Raw genomic sequence first — 19,029 nt, forward strand, 5'->3', positions numbered from 1 at the left:
GCTTGGATAGAGAGCCAGGACTCAAGAGAGGAGTCCCCGAGAGAGGCTACAGCTGTCTGCCGTGCAAGTGAGGTTCTGAGAACATCTGAAGATAGGCATTTCAGAGTAGCTAAGTACTGGAGTGCTTCACATTACAAAGTGCTAGGGAAGGAGACTGCACAGCCCTTCTGCTGAGAGAGAATCCTGATCTGCTTCTAGGCTAACCTGCTCCAATACCATCTGTAATCAGGACCCTGGACTGCATATACCAAGTAAAGGTACAGAAACTGCAACCGCTGTGTCTTGTCTATTCCCTACGTGTCCGGCACTGCTACATCACCGTGCCAGCTACATCTACACTGCCCTGGGAGTACAGCTCCACCTGTGGGGAGCTTTACCATCTATGCTGCACACACCATCAGTCCCAGAGGATCTGCACGCAGCGTTGACTTAACATCACACTTGCCAAACACCACAGGTGGCGTCACAAACTATTCCTATAAACTGTAATAACAAACACCATCATTTTATTGGGCGCCCAGGGCCACGGATCAGGTCACCGCCACCGCAGCACATCCCCCTGACACCGGCCCGGTACCGAGTGCCCCACAGCCCTGGGACGGGGGCGACCCAATGACCTTGGAAGGGTCCATGATGTGCGTGGGTTCCTCCTGTGTATCAACTGACAAAAAGGACCTGGACAATGCATCAGCCATGAGGTTTTTATTGCCGGGACCTAAGTGGAGCTCAAAATCAAATAGGGCAAAGAACAGGGACCACCTAGCTTGCCAAGCCGATCGGATGTATTCCAAGTTTTTATGGTCCGTAAAGATCTTAAAAGGTTGTATGGCTCCCTCCAGTAAGTACCTCCACTCTTCCAACGCCAACTTGATGGCCATCAGCTCTCTGTCACCAATGGAATAGTTCCAATCCGAGGTGGAAAAGGACTTTGAGAAAAAAACGCAGGTGACAAGCTGCCCGAACATAGACCTCTGAGAAAGTACCGATCCGGCCCTGGTGGCTGAGGCATCTACCTCAAGAATGAAAGGTTTGTTAGCCTCTGGACGATGGAGTATGGGAGCTGTGGCAAAGGCTTGTTTCAGGGACAAAAAGGCGTTTTCGGCCTCCGACGACCAGACATGAGGATTGGCCCCCTTGCGAATCAGAGAGGAGATAGGACCGGTCAACGAAGAAAAGTGAGGAATGAATTGTCAGTAGTAATTTGCGAAACCAAGAAATCACTGAATTGCCTTGATACCATGTGGACGCGGCCAATTGAGCACGGCGAACACTTTCCCTCATCTAGATGATGTAACCTAAGAACGGGAGATAACTGTTCAAAGGCGCATCTTTCGAGCTTAGCATAGAGGCAATTCTCCCTCAGGTGTAGCAGTATTAGACAGACGTTCTTTCTATGGGTAGGCAGATCAGGAGAGAAAACTATAGTATCGTCGAGGTATACCATCACACAGGAATACAGTAGATCTCGGAAAACATCATTCACAAATTCCTGGAACACTCCGGGGGCATTGCACAGGCCAAAAGGCATAACCAAATACTCGTAGTGTCCGTCCCGGGTGTTAAAAGCAGTCTTCCACTCATCTCCGGGGCGTATACGGATTAGATTGTAGGCTCCACGGAGATCCAGTTTTGTGAAGATTTGTGCTCCCCGCAGCCGGTCGAATAGCTCTGGAATGAGAGGGAGAGGGTACTTGTTCTTAACAGAAATATCATTGAGACCCCGGTAGTCGATGCAGGGACGAAGAAATCCGTCCTTCTTCTTAATAAAGAAGAAACCCGCGCCTGCAGGAGACGAAGACTTCCAAATAAAACCTTTGGCCAGATTTTCCTGGACGTACTTGATCATGGCTTGGGACTCGAGAAGCTTCAGCGGATAAATTTGGCCCCTGGACGGAGTAGAACCTGGAAGGAGATCGATCGGGCAATCATAAGGACGGTGCGGGGGCAGGCTCTCCGCCTCCTTTTTATTGAAGACGTCCGCGAAGGACCAGTAAGCTGAAGGCAAATCTGCAGGTACTGTGGTGGGCAGAGAAGACTGTAACAGCTGAACGGGAAGCAGGCACTTGGTCTGGCAGGATTGACCCCAACGTAGGATGTCACCCGATCGCCAATCAAGGATGGGTTCGTGGACTCTTAACCAAGGCAGACCTAGTAGTAACATATGGGACACCAAGGGCAGCACGTAGAAGGCTATCTTCTCCCGATGCAAGGCTCCGATCTGTAGCTCCACCTCCTCGGTGACCAGGGTGACAGTCTACCGCAAAGGCCTGCCGTCAACCAAAGCTATCCGCCGAGGAGTCTCCAGGGACCTGACAGGGATCCGAAGTCTTGACCGCCTCGAGCTGAATGAAGTTCCCTGCTGCCCCAGAATCAATATAGGCAACCTCTGAGAAGTGACCAGAACCCAGATTCAGTAAGACAGAGAGGGTCAAGGGTAGAGAGGTATCACTGACATCTAGGGAGGCCTCTCTTACCTGTCCTAGGCGGAGGCGTTTCCCAGCCTCTCTGGACAGGAACATAGAAGATGGCAGGCGCTGCCACAATAGAAGCAGAGGCCCTGTGCGACTCTCTCTTTGCGGCGCTGCTCTGCTGGCTTGAGACGATCTACCAGCATGGGCTCTGGTGCCGAGGCCACAGAGGCGAGTCGCGAACGGGGAGGGCTACGTGTGGCTGAAGATAGACGGGGAAGTCTCTTCTCCCAGGCAGCTTCACGGGAACGTTCCTGGAAGAGTAAGTCAATGCGAGTCGCCAGGGAAATAAGATCCTCTAGAGACGTTGGCGTGTCCCGACCCGCCAGCTCATCCTTAATTCGGGCAGACAAACCCCGCCAAAAAGCTCCTACCAGGGCTTCATTGTTCCATCCCAGCTCAGAGGACAAAGTACGGAAACGAATGGCATACTGGCCAACAGAGGGAGTGTCCTGGTGGAGATTAAAAAGGGACTCGAGAGTAGAGGCCAGGCGCTCGGGCTTGTCGAAGACTTTGCGAAAAGTCTCAAGAAAGGTGGGGAACTGTGAGACCAAAGGATCGTCTCACTCCCAGATGGGGTTCACCGAGGCCTCCAAGTGGGACATCACAAAGGCCACCTTGGCCCGATCGGTGGGGTATTGTTGTGGCAATAATTCAAAGTGCAATTGGCAGTGATTTAGGAACCCCATACAGAATTTGGGATCTCCGCTATACCGCGGAGGTCTAGCCAAACAGGGCGGTGGGTGTGGAGCCAGAGCCTGGGTGGGGGTTGAGGCAACAGACTGTAGGGAGAGAAGCCGATTATTCACCGAGGCCATATAATTAAGGATGTGGGCCTGGGTGTCGCGTTGCTTGGCAAGTTCCTGCTGGAGACTAGCCAGCTGGGACGCGTTCCCCGGATCGGAGGGTTGTAATGCTGATAAACGAGATTCCATGATCTTTAAAAAGGCGATGATCCTTGTCTGGTTTTCCCATACGAACACCAGTTTCTTTTGGACGGAGACTGAGGTATAAGCTGGGTCCATGGCCTGACTGTACTGTGAGGACTAGTGGACTTCCAAGGGTGGACCCGCTGGACCGTGGCAACGAACCTCCCTCGGGCGACCTGATCAGGTGGACCACCCTCTATACAGGGAGCGTTAGGGGCAGGCCCGAGGGAGACTATCACCAAGGCAGCTGGTACCCAGGGGAGAACAACGGGAGTCACGGAGAGAGATGAGGTAGACTGGCGGGAGGACTAACATGAGAGACAGAGGAACACAGGCAGAACTGAGATGCAGGCTGGGATGGCTGTGACTCGGGAACACGGATGGAATGGAGACACTGGCAAACTAGCACGGCAGAGACACAGGAAGACGGGCAGGTTGGAGACATAGGCGGGCAGGCACTAGGAGAAAGCAAAAACGGAGGACGTAAGGACAGAGGCTAGGCAGCAAGGGCTTGCGGCAGGGAAGGCAGAGAGTGCAGGGAGACGTGGGGCCAGAATCACTTGTGGGCACAAATGACAGTCAGGCACAGTCTGGAGGAAGAGGCAGCCTGATAAGCAGAGTGTGCAGTGGAGTTCCGGGTCTGAGTCCTCCAGACGATAGAGCAGACTGGAAGACGTGGCAGAGATTACAGGGAATGGTGTGCGCGTGCGCCGCCAAACTCAGTGCACGTGCGCACCCTACGGGGGACAGGAGCCAGAGCAGGAGCCTGAGCGGGAGCGCGACAGGACGCCGAGGACCGGTAAGTATGCCGGGACCCGTGGGTAGGTGGTGTGACAAGGAGAGGCGGCAGCGGCGTAACACCTACATTTCCCTTTAAGGAGAATAATGTTTGACAGCTCACCAGAAAGCGAGGTTTCTCAGCCTCATCATGTCCATGATCTCTCTCATCTCACGCCGCTCTCTTGAGACGTACAGAGACAGGAGATACATCACACATACGAAGCTCAAGTTTATGAAGAGCAGGAAGGATCCGATGTGTAGATTGTATCGCCACGTTTTAGTTGGAGACAGCATTTTGGTAACCCTGATGGAAGCCATGTTTTTCCACACAGAATGATTGGTGGTCATCTGTAAACCATAAAGTTGGTTGTGGCGATATTAATGTGGGGTAATATAGGAGTTAAAAATAACCTCTGTTAAAACTTCTGAGACCACATGAGATCAGAGAAGATCGTCCTGGAAAGCCAAGTGCTAGGCATCTGTCTGCTCCCAAGACCTGCGCACGACACGCAGGTCTCCTGAGAGTGTGCTTAGGGTGCGTGCGTGCTGCCTCTCTCTTAAAAGGCCACCGCACGCCGCTAAAAACGTCCCCAGCCAATAGCTTGGAGAGGTTTGGTATATAAGGCACCCTCCGCTAATGGGAGGTGCCTTAGCAACTTTAGTCAATCAGTGTACATCCTGCTAATTAGTTGTTAGGTCCCTGTACCCGTGCTGTCTGATACTGTCTGCCCAGCTTGCCTGATCCTGTCCTCTGTATCTGCACCTGTTCCAGTCTGTCCAGTTAAACCCATACCAATATCAATCCTGCTTGTGCTTAGTCCTGCTCCTGATCTGCCTGAACCTGCACCTCTTTGTACCTGCACCCGAGATTCCGTACCTCTGGCCGATCTGTATTCCTGTACCTGTCCTGCCTGTGCCTATTTCATTATGTGCCTACCAGCCCTATGTCTCCTGTTTAACCAGTTCCTGGCCGATTCTGCATCTCTGAAGCTTTGGGGGTCAGCTGCCACGGCTCAAGGGTCCGTCCTGTGTCATACATGAACATGCCAGAAAAAGTGACTCCTATCTATGACATCCCTATGATCTAATAGGGCATATGGACAGCGATTGTTAGGCTATGTTTTCAAGTTGCATTTTTTGCTCTATTTTTTTGCTTCTATTTTATAATTTTAAGCAGCATTTCAGAAATCTCATGCACGGACATTGTTTTTTTTTCTCTTGACTGAATTGGAAAACATGCATTTTTGAAAACTGCAGCATGTCACTTCTTTCAGCATTTTTTCACCCACATAAAGCAATGAGTAAGTGCAAAAACACAGCAAAAAATGCATGTGTCAGGTTTTGCTGTGTTTTAGTGAAAAAAGCGGGTACAGTAGTATGTGATACCCATTTATTTTATGATTTTCCAAAGTTTAAACCAGAATATGTCTTGGTCTCCTCACCTGAGATGGCATTTAGGATTAGTACAGTTTTATTAAATTAGAGATAAGTAAACATTGGCTGACAAAGGTGTGAAATTGAACACTACTTGACCAACTCAAGGGCTGACCGAAGTGTGAAAGTAAGTAGTGTCCTATAAACTCAATGCTCTGCCAACTATTCCCAACCAATTACCTTCCCCCGCTGTTACATTAGCAATTGTGTACTTTTTCATGAACTCATATGAACGTTTTTGTTCAGAATAATCACAATTTTTTCCAGGCATAAAATTATTTAGTGGAATTTTTTTTTTTATCAATTTGCCCCTTTTCTTAAAGTGGTTTTATGGTTTCACATAAGACTTCCATTGGTGACCTGTGTTTATACTTATGTGGCAGAACTAAAGATTAACTTTGGAATCCTGAAAAATGCTGCAAAACCTGCTCTTTACTGAATCATAGAATCATAGAATCATAGAATCGTAGAGTTGGAAGGGACCTCCTGGGCCATCTGGTCCAACCCCCTGCTCAAAGCAGGATTCACTAAATCATCCCAGTCAGATGTCTGTCCAGCCTCTGTTTGAAGACTTCCATTGAAGGAGAACTCACCACTTCTCGTGGCAGCCTGTTCCACTCATTGATCACTCTAACTGTCAAAAAGTTTTTTCTAATATCTAATCTGTGTCTCCTCCCATTCAGTTTCATCCCATTGCTTCTAGTCTTTCCTTGTGCAAATGAGAATAAAGTTGATCCTTCTACAATGTGACAGCCCTTTAGATATTTGTAGACAGCTATTAAGTCTCCTCTCAGTCTTCTCTTTTGCAAACTAAACATTCCCAAATCCTGCAACCTTTCCTCATAAGACAGGGTTTGCAGACCGGTCACCATTCTGGTCGCTCTTTTCTGAACTTGCTCCAGTTTGTTGATGTCTTTTTTAAAATGTGGTGCCCAAAACTGGACACAATATTCCAGATGAGGTCTGACCAAAGAGGAGTAGAGCGAAATAATGACTTCACGTGATCTAGACTGTATGCTTCTGTTAATACATCCTAGAATTGCATTTGCCTTTTTTGCTGCTGCATCACACTGTTGACTCATATTCAGTCTGTGATCTATTAGTATACCCAAGTCTTTTTCACATGTGCTGTCACTTAGCCCTATTCCTCCCATTCTATATATGCTTTTTTCATTTTTATTGCCCAGATGTAGTACTTTGCATTTCTCCCTGTTAAAAACCATTCTGTTAGTTGCTGCCCACTTCTCCAGTTTATTTAAATCTTTTTGAATCCTCTCTCTCTTCTCTAGTATTAGCTATCCCTCCTAGCTTTGTGTCATCAGCAAATTTAATCAGTTTACCCTCAATTCCTTCATCTAAATCGTTGATAAAGATGTTGAACAATACAGGGCCCAGGACAGAGCCCTGTGGTACCCCACTTGAGACATTCTTCCAACTGGATGTGCAGCCATTTATGACCACCATTTACTGTCTAGAGAGCAGTTTTGACTGCAGAAAAAAAAAACCACAGCAAAAATGCAACATGTGAACAGAGCCTTACCTTGTCTTACCGCTCACTTTGCCAATTTGTGAAATGTAGATATGTGTAGAAAAACATACTACACCTCTATAGCAGCCATATTTAAAAACTCTTGAGGCCTGATTTATCATTTGTGATTTATTTTTTTAAAGTAATTTCTCTTTTTGTGTCTTGTGGCATTCGATAGGGTTTTTTTTACACCAAATTCTTCAAAATGGCATGGTTCATGAAATTTTCTCAAAATAATAAATGCTCTTTATTTCTATGGTTAACCTGTTTTGCGATTTTTCTTTTTTAGCCCAAAAGGTCCCATCTTCCACTAACATTTGCACCATGAGGGTATGTGCACACAGTGCGGATTTTGCTGCGGATCCGCAGAGTTTTGGGCCCTGCGGATCCACAGCAGATTCTGCTACGTTGTACAGTACCTTTAAAGTCTATGGAAATTGAAAAACGCTGTGCCCATGCTGCGGATTTGCTGCGGTTTCAAATCCGCAGCATATCAATTCTTTTGTGCGGATCCGCAGCGGTTTGCCACCTGCTCCATTCTAGGAATCCGCAGGTCAAATCCGCACAAAAACTGCAGATAATCCGCAGCAAATCTGCACTAAATCAGGTAAACCGCAGTTAAATTTACCTGCGGATTTAGGCAAATCTGCGCCGAAAAATCCGCAGAACCGTCCAATAAGTGTGCACTTAGCCTGAGATTACTAAGGGAAGGAATGGACTCCAAAATGTTGCTACTTTTTAAAGAGCTGCAATCAATTAATTCTCGACCAACATTAGTAAACTTTGAAAAAAACAAACAGGCTAAAACAATTAAAAAGATGCAATTTTAAAAAGAAGTAAAAGAAAAAATTAGGCAAAGCATCCTAGAAACATGTTCCTATGGACTCGGGCTTAATACAGTGGGAACGGCAAGTATTCAGACCCCTTTAAATTTTTCACTCTTTGTTTCATTGCAGCCATTTGGTAAATTCAAAAAAGTTCATATTTTTCCCATTAATATACACTCTGCACCCCATCATGACTGAAAAAAGCAGAAATGTGGAAATTTTTGAAAATTTATTAAAAAAGAAAAACTGAAATATCACATGGTCATAAGTATTCAGACCGTTTGCTCAGACACTCATATTTAAGTCACATGCTGCTCATTTCCCTTGTGATCCTCCTTGAGATGGTTCTACTCCTTCATTGGAGTCCAGCTGTGTTTAATTAAACTGATAGGACTTGATTTGGAAAGGCACACCTGTCTATATAAGACCTCACAGCTCACAGTGCATGTCAGACCAAATGAGAACCATGAGGTCAAAGGAACTGGTCAAGGGGCTCAGAGACAGAATTGTGGCAAGGCACAGATCTGGCTAAGGTTACAAAAGAATTTCTGCAGTACTCAAAGTTCCTAAGAGCAAAGTGGCCTCCATAATCCTTAAATGGTAGAAGTTTGGGACCACCAGAAGTCTTCCTGGACCTGGCCGTCCAGCCAAACTGAGTAATCGTGGGAGAAGAGCCTTGGTGAGAGAGGTAAAGAAGAACCCCAAGATCACTGAGGCTGAGCTCCACAGATGCAGTAGGGAGATGGGAGAAAGTTCCACAAAGTCAAATATCACTGCAGCCCTCCACCAGTTGGGCTTTTATGGCAGAGTCGCTTGACAGAAGCCTCTCCTCAGTGCCAGACATATGAAAGCCCGCATAGAGTTTGCTAAAAAACACATGAAGGACTCCCAGACTATGAGAAATAAGATTCTCTGGTCTGATGAGACGAAGATAGAACTTTTTGGAGATAATTCTAAGCGGTATGTGTGGAGAAAACCAGGCACTGCTCATCACCTGCCCAATACAATCCCAACAGTGAAATATAGTGGTGGTCGCATCATACTATGGGGGTGTTTTTCAGCTGCAGGGACAGGACAACTGGTTGCAATTGAAGGAACATGAATGCGGCCAAGTACAGAGATATGCTGGATGAAAACCAGAGCTCTGGACCTCGGACTTGGTGAAGGTTCACCTTCCAACAAGACAATGACCCTAAGCACAAAGCTAAAATAACAAAGGAGTGGCTTCAGAACAACTCTGTGACCATTCTTGACTGGCCCAGCCAGAGCCCTGACCTAAACCCAATTGAGTATCTCTGGTGAGACCTGAATATGGCTGTCCATGAATGTTCACCATCCAACATGAAGGAACTGGAGAGGATCTAGAAGACTCATGGCTGTATTAGCTCAAAAGTGTGCTTCTATTCAATACTGAGCAAAGGGTCTGAATACTTATGACCAGGTGATATTTCAATTTTTCTTTTTTAATAAATTTGCAAAAATTTCTACATTTGTTTTTTTTTTCAGTCAAGATGGGGTGCAGATTGTACATTAATGAGGAGGAAAAAAAAGAACTTCTTGGAATTTACCAAATGGCTGCAATGAAACAAAGAGTGAAAAATTTAAAGAGGTCTGAATACTTTCCGCCCCAACTGTATATCAGCCCCAGTTACAGGAAAAGTTAGAAACAAAACGTACTGTTAAAACATCCCAAAAGGTCTTTCACAACCTTATAAGAGGGAAAGGTGCAAGAAAAGAAAAATAAACTGCACTCACTTCAATGATGGCGGAGTCGATACTTGCTTGCAATGAGATAAATCCGCTTTTCCAATATTGAAAGGGAATGCAAAACTCTGACTCTGCTGTTTCACAAAATCCTGCAAAAAGAAAATAGCTGTCCAACACTGAAAAAAACGGGCCACTGCCAAATGAGAAACTGAGGCCCAGATTAATGATTAGTCATTGAATGCTTCCTTTACCCATGTGTGAGAGGTATTCATTGGGAAGGACGATATCGGCTGTGTGGTATCTGATATGATAGCGGAATGAGTCCTGGAAGAGAACGGCCACCGTGAGGTTCCTGCTTATGGCGTCCAGCAATTCGCTTTCATCGGCAAATTCTACAAAATTCTCTGCTGAAAGAAACAAACAAACAAAAAAGCCAGATGTGAAACGAAAGGCCGGGGAAGGACCCCGGTGACTACAACTGCCCACCATAACCAACCCTGCAATCATTGGGGCACTAAATGTCTGTACTGTATACACACTGTGTAATCTGGAAATATATTTAACATGTCATTGTGCATTCATAGGTTGTCCCTTTAAATAGCCCCGATGTGATTTATGGGAGGTAAGAGGGGTATCTTGGCGTTTCTGGACCTCAATGCTAAATCTGCAACAGAGCCACAGAGCCCTCGCCTGTCATGTACAACACTAGTGGGTCAAGAAGCATCCGGTCCGTCTGCACCCTCTATGGGTCTAAAGAGATAATAGATGAGTACAGGCACTGGACCCGAATCTGTTATTCTACAGAGAGAGGAAGAAGGTGAGCTGTGACATTACCTATTGTGAATGGTGGATCCTGTATTATGCACTGTATATAGAAATGTTATCAGTCATTGTACAGGAGGAGGTGAGCTGTGACATTACCGATTGTGAATGGTGGATCCTGTATTATACACTGTATATAGAGATGTTATCAGTCATTGTATAGGAGGAGGTGGGCTGTGAAATCACCTATTGTGAATGGTTTATCATGTGTTATTCATTGTATATGGAGATGTTATCAGGAGGGAGGAGGTGAGCTGTAACCTCACCTATTTTGAATGGTGGATCCTGTGTTATCTACTGTATACAGAGATGTTGTCAGTCATTGTAATCATGTTTGTGATAATGAGATGACCCACTGACTTGAATGTGAATGTGTTGTAGGCATGCTCAGTAATCTGTGCAGAAGTCACTGTGCTAGAAGGGGGAGAAAGTGATATGTGACCATCAACTATTGTGAATGGTTGATCCTGTATTATCTATATTTAGGGAATTTGATGATGGCAAGGAAATTATACATATTACAAGGTTAATGATCAGAGTAAACACTGCAAAATTTCAGGACTTTTTTATTATTATTTTTAAATATAGATAATTATATAGAAAATTAAATAAAAAAACACCAAAATATGTTTAACTATCATAAAACAATAAGTCACTTTCTGATGAGAAATTTTCTTATATGGTAATCTTGGACATTGGCTTTGAGGTCTCATAGCAATACATCTGCTGGGTCCTACAGAGCATTCCATGCTTTTTATAGCCGCTCTCCGCTCTATGTAGGACCTTTATATCACTGCGGTGTTACCTATACTAACAGCGAGAAGACAAAAGACTAATGTGTATGATATAAAGGGGTACTTTGCATAGACATGACCGGTATTGTCCAATTTCCTATTATTATACAGTATATAGTATAGGCGATAGAACAAGTGTAGTATAAGCAATCATAAGTTTGACTCCCAGTAGGCTAAAAAATAGAGTAAAAAAAAAATATTTAAAATTTTAAATTACCCATCTTTTCCATGCTCAATAATCAAGAAATTAAAAAATATATAATCATGTCTATGAACATATAAAATTATAAACCACATGTTAAACACTGAACAGAAAAATAATCAATATCAAAAAGCCAGGTATGTGTTTTTTGATCACTGCACTTCAACGAAAACGTCAAACGTACCACAAAATGGTACCAATAGAAAATGTCATCTCCAGGTATAAAAAAAATGCCCTCATACACACAAATGGTAAAACAAAGCAATACTTTTTTACCAAGTTCTGAATTTTTTGTAATCACTAAAATACTAAAAACAAAATTGAAGTTTGGTATCGCTGTAAAGATGAACGGTTTAAAAATAAAATAAAAAAAACATGGTGGAATTGTATGTTTTTTTACCATTTTACTCCACTTGGATTATTGTCTTCCAGTTTTTCAATATATTAGATGGTAATGGTGTCTTTCACATCTACAACTCGCCACCACAAAAAAAACCCTTATACGTCGATTTAGACACAAAGATAAAAAATGGTTTGGCTCCTGGAAGAAGGGAAGGAAAAATCGCACTCACAAAGACAAAAAAAAATCGGACAGCCATGAAATGGTTAAATACATTATTGTGTAATTCTATATTTATTAAAGTGATACAAAAACCCCTTTAAGACTATTTCCTCCTAAAATAATAAAATGTTGGAAAACAAAATTTTCATCGCCATCTGCCCAGTTGTTAACAATCCAGAGGTTGCTTGGTTAGGTCTGTTTCTACGGAAGCTTGGTGGTGACGGTCCATGGTCTAAGTTTCCATGGTTACTACCATGGCTGCCTCTGATGACATCACTCTACACCAGCTCAGAGGATGACTTTGGAACTTGGTGTATATGACATCACAGCTTGGTCATAATGACGTTTGGAACAGACGTAAAGATGAATTCAAATGGAGGAGCCATATTGTCTGGACGCTTTGGAGAGAATGGACCCAGCCAAGCAGCTACTTCTGGACTCCAGTCTGACTCTTGTGTCTCACACTTTCATGTATGTGAAGATGCTTGTGCCGGTGGGACACAAACCGCTGCCTCCAACATTGGCAAGAAACCTTTATGGATGTCAGATGTACCGGCTCCCGGGATTTATGACATATGGCAGACACATGATGAACACGGATGGAAAGAGAGGACTGGAGACTGAGATTGATAGCACCTGTATCTCCTCAGGCAATATGTGTTGTGTCCAAACACAATGGTCCAAATCATGGACAGACCTCAGCAAACTCCTATTGGACTGGTAAAAGCTCAGAAAAGAGCCCAGCTTATATCGAAGGAGTAGACCGCTTTTCTGGCAGGTACTTGTTGGAAGAAGCTATTTTTTTCCACATAGAGGAGATGGACAGCACCTGTCTCTCCTCAGACAATACTGTTGTGTCCAAACACAATAGTCGAAAAATTTGCCAAGAGCACAAACACGGTGAAAGATGACAGATGACAGACGACTTAAGTAAAACTTCAAGTACGGAAAGTTTTAGAGACTTTTAATAAAATAGATCTCTCAATTTTGAAATGTTTTGAGACACCACATGTGCACCAAACAGATGTAGAGTGGACCATTATTGCTGGAGGACAATGATGGCCAAGTCTGGCTCTTAAGCAACTTATCAAAACACATATGTAACCAGTCACCCAGTGATGACGGCAGTCCACTACATACCTAATGGACATGGATATAGTGTAGAACTCTGCTCACAAAGTGCCAAAAATGTGGAGAAGATGATCGTATGGTGAAAACATAAAAACAAGCATTGATGCACTGCATTGCTGAAGGATACCAGTTATCTTGCCTCTTGCTTGGAAATTCATGCGGAGTGGATGTCTATTAAAAATCCAAAGACACTCTAGCCTAGATGGTGACCGTACAATAAAACAATGTATATGTAATGACTACATGTAATAGTGTCCTTTGTGTAAAGCACAACACACATACAGTTGTGGCCAAAAGTATTAACACCCCTGCAATTTTGTCAGATAATACTCAGTTTCTTCCTGAAAATGATTGCAAACACAAATTCTTTGGTATTATTATCTTCATTTAATTTGTCTTAAATGAAAAAACACAAAAGAGAATGAAGCAAAAAGCAAAACATTGATCATTTCACGCAAAACTCCAAAAATGGGCCAGACAAAAGTATTGGCACCCTCAGCCTAATACTTGGTTGCACAACCTTTAGCCAAAATAACTGCGACCAACCGCTACCGGTAACCATCAACGAGTTTCTTACAATGCTCTGCTGGAATTTTAGACCATTCTTCTTTGGCAAACTGCTCCAGGTCCCTGGTATTAGCAGGGTGCCTTCTCTAAACTGCCATTTTTCGATCTCTCCACAGGTGTTCTATGGGATTCAGGTCTGGACTCATTGTTGGCCACCTTAGAATTCTCCAGTGCTTTCTCTCAAACCATTTTCTAGTGCTTTTTGAAGTGTGTTTTGGGTCATTGTCCTGCTGGAAGACCCATGACCTCTGAGGGAGACCCAGTTTTCTCACACTGGGCCCTACATTATGATGCCAAATTTGTTGGTAGTCTTCAGACTTCATAATGCCATGCACACGGTCAAGCAGTCCAGTGCCAGAGGCAGCAAAGCAACCCCAAAACATCAGGGAACCTCAGCCATGTTTGACTGTAGGGACGTGTTTTTTTCTTTGTATGCCTCTTTTTTTCTCCTGTAAACTCTATGTTGATGCCTTTGCCCAAAAAGCTCTACTTTTGTCTCATTTGACCAGAGAACATTCTTCCAAAACGTTTTTGGCTTTTTCAGGTAAGTTTTGGCAAACTCCAGCCTGGCTTTTTTATGTCTCGGGGTAAGAAGTGGGGTCTTCCGGGGTCTCCTACCATACAGTCCCTTTTCATTCAGACGCTGACGGAGAGTACGGGTTGACACTGTTGTACCCTCGGACTGCAGAGCAGATTGAACTTGTTTGGATGTTAGTCGAGGTTCTTTATCCCACATCCGCACAATCTTGCGTTGAAATCTCTTGTCAATTTTTCTTTTCTGTCCACATCTAGGGAGTTTAGCCACAGTGCCATGGGCTTTAAACTTCTTGATGACACTGTGCACGGTAGACACAGGAACATTCAGGTCTTTGGAGATGGACTTGTAGCCCTGCGATTGCTCATGCTTCCTCACAATTTGGTTTCAGACAATTCTTTGGTCTTCTTTCTTTTCTCCATGCTCAATGTGGACACAGGACAGAGGTTGAGTCAACTTTAATCCATGTCAACTGGCTGCAAGTGTGATTTAGTTATTGCCAACACCTGTTAGGTGCCACAGGTAAGTTACAGGTGCTGTTAATTGCACAAATTAGAGAAGCATCACATGATTTTTTGAACAGTGCCAATACTTTTGTCCACCCTCTTTTTTATGTTTGGTGTGGAATAATATCCAATTTGGCTTTAGGACAATTCTTTTTGTGTTTTTTCATTTAAGACAAATTAAATGAAGATAATAATACCAACGAATTTGTGTTTGCAGTCATTTTCAGGAAGAAACTGAGTATTAGCTGACAAAATTGCAGGGGTGTCAATACGTTTGGCCACAACTGTATAGGCGTCCATCACATACAATCACATTACATGAATATAGCCCTATACAATATAAAGTTGCACCATGAACAGAACTCCCTGTTGAGACTGGTGATTTCCTTTTAACTTTTATAGGAACGTTTCATCAAAACTTGGAGTGTAATAAGACCTGATGTCATAATGTGCCAGTCCTATGAGGGATGAACAGGTTGATGGTGCGGTCAAATAACAAAAAAAAGTAGATTTGTCAGTACTATCGCAAAATCATCCAATGGTTCATTTCCAATATGTGTTTTTATGCAATAATTTTTGCAAAATTACTGCAGATTGGTGGTGCTTTGCTACAATTTTGCAAAAATCTCTGCAAAAAAAGCACAATATGGCTGCAAACTGACTTTCTTCCCAAATTTTTCATAAATGTGGCAAATTTGCAACAAAATCATTAAAAATTGGGTGAAATAAACCACAAAGAAAATTTCTCAAGTAGATACAACCTAATGCTTATACATGTGAACAAACTTGCACCATAAGGGTGTGTGCACACCTTGTGGAATCTGCTGCGTTGTACAGTATCATTTAAGTCAATGCAAAATGAAAAATGAAAAATGCAGTGCCCACGGTGCGGAATTTTCCGCGCGGATTTGCTGCGGATTTAAATCCGCAGCATGTCAATTCTTTGTGCGGATTCTGCAGCGGTTTGGCACCTGCTCCATGACAGGTGTCAAACCGCAGAGGAAAACCGCAGGCTAATCTGCAGATAAACCGCAGGTCATGTGACCTGTGGATTTACCTGCGGATTTTGACAAATCCGCAGCAGATTCTGCAACGTGTGGACACACCCTTAGGCTATGTTACCACGATGAGCTTCTTAGTGAGTTTTTGATGTTGAAGATATTCCGCACCCATCAAGTAAGGTCACTTGCATTTTTTCAAAAATATGCAGCATCAAAAAGTCACCAAAAACTCATCATAGGAACGTAGCCTTATGGTCATGGCAAAAAGGTCCAGCTAAACTGAGTTTTTTTTTCATTCGTTGCCAATTGTACATGCACCATGTGAATATAGTCTAAGGCCTGATGGCATACAGCAGACAAGTGTGTGCAACCCATATACCAGTCACTATGGCTCCCTGCTGTCGACAATGTAACCTGTAGCGTACGTACCACAGAGGTATTCTCATGTTTCTATGTTGGCAGACGAGCTTCTATCATTTATCTTTCTGGGTGTCCACTTTTTTATTTTTGGAATTGTATTTTAAAATGAAATCCAATTTCTGCCTCAATCTCTTTGTGCTTTCTGTGCACCTACCTGGTATTATGCTACTCGCAGCCACCTTCTTCATGATCTCTCTGGTGGACGGAGGACTACGGACATATCCGACCGTAATGTTGGAACTGTTAATTCTATCCAATGCCCCGACCTCCTCTGCAGGGGAGTGCTGTATGCTATTCAAGGAACGATGTTCCCCAATGCTGATTAACATCAACATCAACAATACAAGTGCCAAGTTCTGTATCCATTCCTAAAAAAAAAAAAACACAAAACGCTACAGATGCCTGATAAAAGAAATCATCCGGCTAAATCAAGCCCATATCTCATGTTCATGCACTCTGGTTTCTTATTCCTCTTCTCTGCCCACAAGCCTGTGTGATATCCTGATCAATCATTGTTAGTACCCTTCCACTACCACATCCCTCATGCCTCCCACTGGTGATGTATCCTCGATGCACGGGACTGGCCATGCCCAAGTGTCCACAAATGTGACAGTGGAGGTGGAGGAAGAAGGTACAAGCAGGGCTCTACCAAATCACCTGTTAACATGATTCTTCAGATGAGTACTGTTCTGCCTTCATACACGTTGACACAGTGTGCACTCTAGCATACAGCATAAACCACTGCTCTGTCTTCCAAATAGGCAGACTGTTCTCTGTAGTCTAACTTGTTTATTGGTGAAGAGTATAGAACATGTGATAAAACTATAAAGAATACAAACGACATGGGTAAGTATTGGGCAGATGATCACACAGCTAACACAAGTACAGGAAGTATACAGTGTGATGCAAACTTTTTTTTTTTAAGTCAAATAGATTTTTATTACAGATAAATAAAGCATAATACAATCTGACAAAATGCAATCAGTTTTCAGAAACAACCCCCTTAGCCCATAACATCACCCACCCCCTCCCCCATCCCCCCCTTTAGACAGCGCATATCATCAGTCTAGCATTTCTCAACATTACAGAATAAGGATTTATTTCAGTATTCCATCCTATACAGCAGTGCAATGTAATACTCCAGCAGACAATGACACATAGCCTTTCCCCCAACGTCACCATGTATTTATCCATACTCCAACCATGGCGCTCACAATTTTTCATATAGGGCAGACTTCCCACTTTTCCTATAAACCCCTTTCTCCAATGTAATGATATGTTTCACATATTTGAGATACTCTCCCCTAGACGGCGGTTCCTCCCTTATTCAGCATTTAGCGATCATCTTCTGGGCCATATAGAGTAGTCTTGCAATCGCCTCCTTCAATGCATTATTTATCAATATCTCGTCCACATATCCCAACAGACAAACCAACGGCTGCTTAGGAATCACACATCCATATACTCCTTCTATGCGACTCAGGACCACTAGCCAGAAAGAGGCCAGCCTTGGGCAGGTCCACATCATATGATATATACCCGCACATTCGTTACTGCACACTCAGAATAAGGTCTCAAGACCACCTTAAATAGCACATCTGGGAAATTATAAACTCTGTGCAGTATATAAAGCTGAGACAACCTATCTGGCTCACTCAGCGACAGTCTTGGTATCCATTCCAAAGCGGAATCCCACGTATCGTCATCTATTGGGCCCACCTCTCTCTCCCATTTAGCCCTGGCTTTTATTGGAAATTTAAGTAAAAAGGTATGTAGTAAATCCCCATATAAGGAGGATATTACCCACCTAGTGGACCCGTTGCCACATATATAATCCAGCACAATATCTCCCTGAATAGTGAGATGCCCAACTTTCCCCTGAGCCCGGAATGCGTGCTTCATCTATGCATACTGAAAACCCCCTGAGGCACGGAGCCCAAATTCTAACTGTAACTGAGGAAAAGACTTCAACCCCTGTTGATCCATCACCTTATAAAATTTTTCTGAATCCCTTTAGCCTGCCCTTCTGTAAAGCCCCCTAGGATCCTGAACTCTGGGAGATTATTATTATTCCATATCGGTGAGATCCGAGTCAAGCAGGTAACCCCACAAATGTGTTTAACCTTCCCCCATACTTTATATATCAGAGACAGTGTAGGGTATGTCTTCCCAAGTGCCCCCAGAGAGCCATCCTCCAAGCATTGAACCACAGAGCGTCTATTCGTCAGCCCTTCCAATATAAGTTGTACCGTGCTGGAAGTTGCCTCATGTGCCCAGCCCCTCAAGTGTTGACACTGGGCCGCAAGGAAATATAGCCCGGGGTTAGGCAAAGCCAGTCCCCCATCATCCTTGGGTCGTTGAAGGGTCTCTAATTTAATACGAGGACACTTTTTCCCCCACACCAGGTCCCTAAACAGAGAATTTTTATGTTTAAATTTTCCCTGGGGAATCCATATGGGGGCATTGTGTAAGATATACAGCACTTTGGGCATCAGAATCATTTTAATAAGGTTGACTCACCCACTACCGGCAGGTGCAATTTATTCCAGGCTCCCACCTTTGCCCTAAGGGTTCCTAATATGGGAGTCAAATTTTTATGCAGATAGCCCATAATTGGCAACGATATCCATATCCCAAGATATTTGACTTACTTCACTACCTTAAGTCTGCTCACTTCCTTATCACTATCCATTTCATCAACTGTCTTATCTATATAAAACAAATGTGATTTACTCCAATTAATCACTAGCCCCGATAGAGATCCAAATCCCTCAATGAGTTGTATAGCAATCCCCAAAGATGTTTGCGAATCACTT

General features: G+C 43.7%; 1 protein-coding gene across 3 annotated transcripts in view; it reads right to left on the minus strand.

Annotated features, from left to right (window-relative positions):
• The window catches only part of LOC141072675 (ABC-type organic anion transporter ABCA8-like), a 189,320-nt gene that overhangs the window by 138,291 nt on the left and 32,000 nt on the right, over window positions 1-19,029 (minus strand). The window contains exons 1-5 of one of the 3 annotated variants that reach the window (XM_073559963.1): window positions 16,871-17,017; window positions 16,368-16,581; window positions 9,925-10,080; window positions 9,722-9,822; window positions 4,299-4,525 (exon numbers count right to left, since the gene is read on the minus strand). In XM_073559963.1, the coding sequence (XP_073416064.1) occupies window positions 4,299-4,525; window positions 9,722-9,822; window positions 9,925-10,080; window positions 16,368-16,548 (665 nt within the window). In that variant the 5' untranslated portion in view covers window positions 16,549-16,581; window positions 16,871-17,017. Of the gene's footprint in view, window positions 1-4,298; window positions 4,526-9,721; window positions 9,823-9,924; window positions 10,081-16,367; window positions 16,582-16,870; window positions 17,018-19,029 lie in introns of those variants that run through there. The other 2 variants (XM_073559962.1, XM_073559961.1) reach the window with 2 other exon arrangements.

The sequence above is a fragment of the Dendrobates tinctorius genome, unplaced genomic scaffold (genome assembly GCF_039654945.1).
Source record: "Dendrobates tinctorius isolate UK_male_01 unplaced genomic scaffold, ASM3965494v1 ptg000014l, whole genome shotgun sequence".
Classification (NCBI taxonomy): Eukaryota; Metazoa; Chordata; class Amphibia; order Anura; family Dendrobatidae; genus Dendrobates; species Dendrobates tinctorius.